The 3,903-nt window shown below is 62.8% G+C and overlaps 1 protein-coding gene across 1 annotated transcript in view; it reads right to left on the reverse strand.

Annotated features, from left to right (window-relative positions):
• Window positions 1-3,903, reverse strand: part of CASKIN2 (CASK interacting protein 2) — an 11,384-nt gene that overhangs the window by 4,512 nt on the left and 2,969 nt on the right. The window contains exons 5-13 of the mRNA XM_009576531.1: window positions 3,105-3,235; window positions 2,775-2,883; window positions 2,525-2,633; window positions 2,114-2,208; window positions 1,915-2,032; window positions 1,485-1,667; window positions 925-1,046; window positions 358-439; window positions 151-245 (exon numbers count right to left, since the gene is read on the reverse strand). Coding sequence (XP_009574826.1) covers window positions 151-245; window positions 358-439; window positions 925-1,046; window positions 1,485-1,667; window positions 1,915-2,032; window positions 2,114-2,208; window positions 2,525-2,633; window positions 2,775-2,883; window positions 3,105-3,235 — 1,044 coding nt within the window. The remainder of the gene's footprint in view (window positions 1-150; window positions 246-357; window positions 440-924; window positions 1,047-1,484; window positions 1,668-1,914; window positions 2,033-2,113; window positions 2,209-2,524; window positions 2,634-2,774; window positions 2,884-3,104; window positions 3,236-3,903) is intronic.

Genomic DNA, 3,903 nt, shown 5'->3' on the forward strand with positions numbered 1-3,903 from the left:
TGGAAGGACCTGGTTGCTCCAGGCAAGACGACAAGACCTCCTTGGGCAAGAACCACCAGTCCCCTATGTCTCCAGTGCAGCAAGAGCTGGTCTGAGCCCCAAACGTGGCCCTCCCACCCGGCACACCAGGTCCCCAGTTGGCCCAGTTACCTTCCCCTCAAGGAGCTGCTCAGGCCGCAAGAACTGGTGGGAAAAGACCCTGTCTCCAGGGGGGCAGCTGCCCGGGGTCTGGTGGCCCTGTGGCCCTGGCAGAGAGGAGAAAGGAGAACCGTCACAGGGGCACTTGGGCAGTGAGCAGTCCCCAGGGCTGGGGGGACAGCTGTCCCCAAGGCCCCATGGCATTAGGACATCCCTCACCTGCCGTGGAGGTCAACTGCCCATTGTGTGGCTCCGATCCCAGAAGGTGTTGCTGGAGGTCGTCGCCAGCGGAGGGCAGCGGCTGTGAGAGAGGAGGAGTGAGTGGAGGAGGGACCTCCCTCCCTGTCCCCCCAGGTGGGTGCTAGGGTCTGCCTCGCACCCCTGGGAGTGGGGCAGAGGTCCCCACACTGGGCTGCCGGGCACAGCTTCACCTAGTGAAGGGCTGGCCCCTCGGAAGAGATCTGGGCAGGATTTGGCCCAGGGCCCTTTTCACCTCTCAGGTGACATGGGACACGGAGATGCTGTGTGGTACCAAACACAGCCTCCAGCCCCACTCGAAAGGGCGAGCTGTGCTGTGGGGGGCAACCAGGGACCACCCAGGAGCATCTCTCTACTGAGTCCCAGCAGTAAATATATGTTTGGTGGAGGATGCTCAGCTCCTGCAGCCCCTCCTTCGCTAGGAGGTGCAGGGGGTGACAGGGAAGGTGCTAGGGCTCCATCTCCAGCCTGAGCCAGCCCAGTGCAGGCCTGGGGAGCAGCTCGGCGGGAGCGGGGGCTGATGCCTACCCTGGCGTTCTCGATGAGGATGCTGGTGCTCTGCCCGTTGGTGCCCTCGGTGCTCTGGCCGCTGCCGGCACTGCGGATGCTGCCAATGCTGCCCTCGCTGCCCACACTGTTCCTGTCTCCTGCTGCTTGGAGCAAGCGGGGAGGCCGTCAGCAGTGCCCCAGGATTGGGGCTGACACAGGGCACAGAGGTCCCCTGCAGGGACCCGTGTGCCAATGCAGTGACACCAGTAAAAATCACCCTCCCACGAGATCCCTCCGGCCACAGACGATGCATCGGTCCCTCCTGCCTCCTGACACGCACAACACAGACAGGGTGACCTGGGCTGACAAGGGATGCACGAAGGGGACATGGAGACGCGGCCTGGCCAAGGACACAGGGAGGGAAGGGGCTGCTCTAGGGGCTCCCCCAAATTCCCTTTCCCTGCGCCTGCTCCCTCTCGTCTGGCTGTTTCCCTGCCGGGAGATGGAAGGAGAGTCTACCCCCGTGTCCCCCTGCGCAGGCAGGGCTGGGAACAGTGGGAGGTCCCCAGCCCCTCTCCCTCCCCAGCTGCACCCCTGACCTGAGCTGTCAGGGCCTGGGGCCGTCCGGGTTAGGGTGAGGTGGCCATAGGCCGCTGGGACGTTCAGGGCTGCCTGGTGAGGACACTCGTCGGGGAGCTGCTGCAACCCGCTGGGGGGGGCCGGGAGGGCCCCGGGGGGACCCTGGCGCTGGTGCACGGGCGCCACACGGGGGACAACCATGCCTGCATTCAAAGACAAAACACGCGTGGTCAGAGCTCATGCGGGAGGCAGCGTGGGGGGGATATCTGAGCCTCAACCCCCAAATTACCACCCCAGCGATGGTGCAACCACCTGTGCCCACCCGAGTCCTTCTCTTCCCCCCCACTAGCTAGCCAGGGCTGCGGGGATCTGTCCTACAGGAGGTGCCGGGAAGGCTGGGATGGTTTCACACAGGGGACTGTCCCTGTAATGCCCAGGACGGCCACTGACCTGTTCGCTTGCTGATGACTTCGGCGATGGAGGGGGGGAAGTACCCAACCCGATCAGTGCCTTTCTGAGCATCATGGATGTGCCCCTTCCATCGTCCATCCGGATGCTGCTCCAGCACCTGCCGTGGGGACGAGAGGAATGGGGTTGGTACCTAGGGCCATGGCAGGGCAGGGGGACAGGGAGCTGGGAGCAGCCTCACCGTGATGACATCTCCTGCCCGGACGTTGAGAGCAGTCGGGTCGTGGAGGTTCCAAAAATCCTTCAAAGCTCGGACCTTCAGGATTCCTGATGCCTCTGAAGACAAGGGACGGAGGGAAGAAAGAAGGTGCCAGAGGGCAGGGGAAAAGAGAGCCGTTTGGGGAAAGTGGAGGGAGAAAATAAGAGCGAGGAGAGAGTAGGAGAGAACATTAATACTGCAGGAAGGACTCAATCCCTGGACATTGCCTACATGGAGAATAGGGGCATGCCTGATGGGACTGGAATGCTGAAGCTCACAGCCAGGCTGGTCTAGGCTGTTCAGGAGGAGCATTAGGAGCGCCAGGCAGGTCCGTGGGGAAGAAGACCCTCTCAATGCCAGGCAGCGCCCGGCTGCGTGCCAGCCCCACCTCACCTCTCAGCAGCTGCTTGATGTCCTTGCTGGCGTGAGAGGTGGTGAATTGGTTCACGATGTCCAGCGCCGTCTGGTTGTATGTGTTCCTGATATTCACGTCGACGCCGCCCTGCCCAGGAGGGGATGTGGTCAGGGACAGACCCCGCAGCTGCCGCCGGACCCACAGAGGACAGAGGAACCAAGGGGAAGGGGGTGATGGCTGACACCCAGGGGCTTGTCCCCCTTGCAGCCCTGTCCCTGCCGCGCTCACCTCCAGCAGCAACCGCACCACTTCTGTTTTGCCATAGAGCGCAGCCTCGTGCAGGGCTGTGCCCGTCTTTGTCTGCTTGTTGATCTCGATCCCGGCCTTCAGCAGCTGCCTGGTAGGACAGAGGGAGAGGCATGAACGGGAGGACACGGACACCAGGGCCAGGTGATGGGCTGCTTTGCAATGGGAAGGGGACAACCCCTTGCACCGCTGAGGGTTTGGGGACGAGGGACTGAAGCCTGCAGCGGGGAAGTGGCTTTGGGAGGAAGCAGGACTGAAGCCATGATGAGTTTTTTTGGGATAGGGCAGTATCCCAGGCTGGCGGGGGGTTACCTGATGATTTCCTTGTGCCCGTTCTTGGCTGCCAGGTGCAGCGGGGTGGTGTAGTTGGGGTCGGTGGCATCCTTGGATTGTCCCTCCAGGAGGGCAACGCACAGATGGCTGTTCAACAGCAGCTGGGCCACCTGCATGGGGCACAGAGGTGAGCAGCAGGGTGCAGGTACCCCCGCCTGCACCCTCCCAGTGAGGGGCTCACACTCAGGGCCAGCCCTCTGCTCCCCATCCCGCTGCTCCCCTCCATCCACAGCCCCAGGGCTCGGGAAGAGCCGGCTGGTGCTTGGCGGGGCCACACTGTCGCGAGGGGCCATAAAAGGTCACAACAGCCAGAAATAGTCTTCCCATAATCGGGCTTTTCAGACCAAGCCCTAAAAAATCTCCTGTCTCTCCAAGCCCAGAGCGACTCTCAGCGTCTCAGGGCAGCCCAGAGGCACAGAGGAGTTATTTTTACTGCCCTGTTTATAGCTGCAGACATTATAGATACTCCAAAAATGGAAATATCCCCCTGGTCTCATCCCCAGTGGGACACGGGATGGTCTGGCTGGCTGTGTTCCAGCCCAGCCTGGCAGGGTGGTGCTGGCTGGGCCGGAGTCTCCCAGAGCACGAGGGGGCCCTGTCCCCACTAGCCCACTAGCCGTGCTGGGGACCTCGAGCAGCCGAGCGGGGCCAGGCGCTCAGGGCTCGTGGGGATTAGCCAGCTCAGCCTATCTGTGCTTAAACGGGAGCAAAGCTGGGGTGGGCGGGGGGAGGCTGCAGGGAACCAGGAGCAAGGACTCCTGGCTTCTCTCCCAGCCTG

This window comes from Fulmarus glacialis, unplaced genomic scaffold, assembly GCF_000690835.1.
Source record: "Fulmarus glacialis isolate BGI_N327 unplaced genomic scaffold, ASM69083v1 scaffold6694, whole genome shotgun sequence".
NCBI classification, from domain to species: Eukaryota; Metazoa; Chordata; class Aves; order Procellariiformes; family Procellariidae; genus Fulmarus; species Fulmarus glacialis.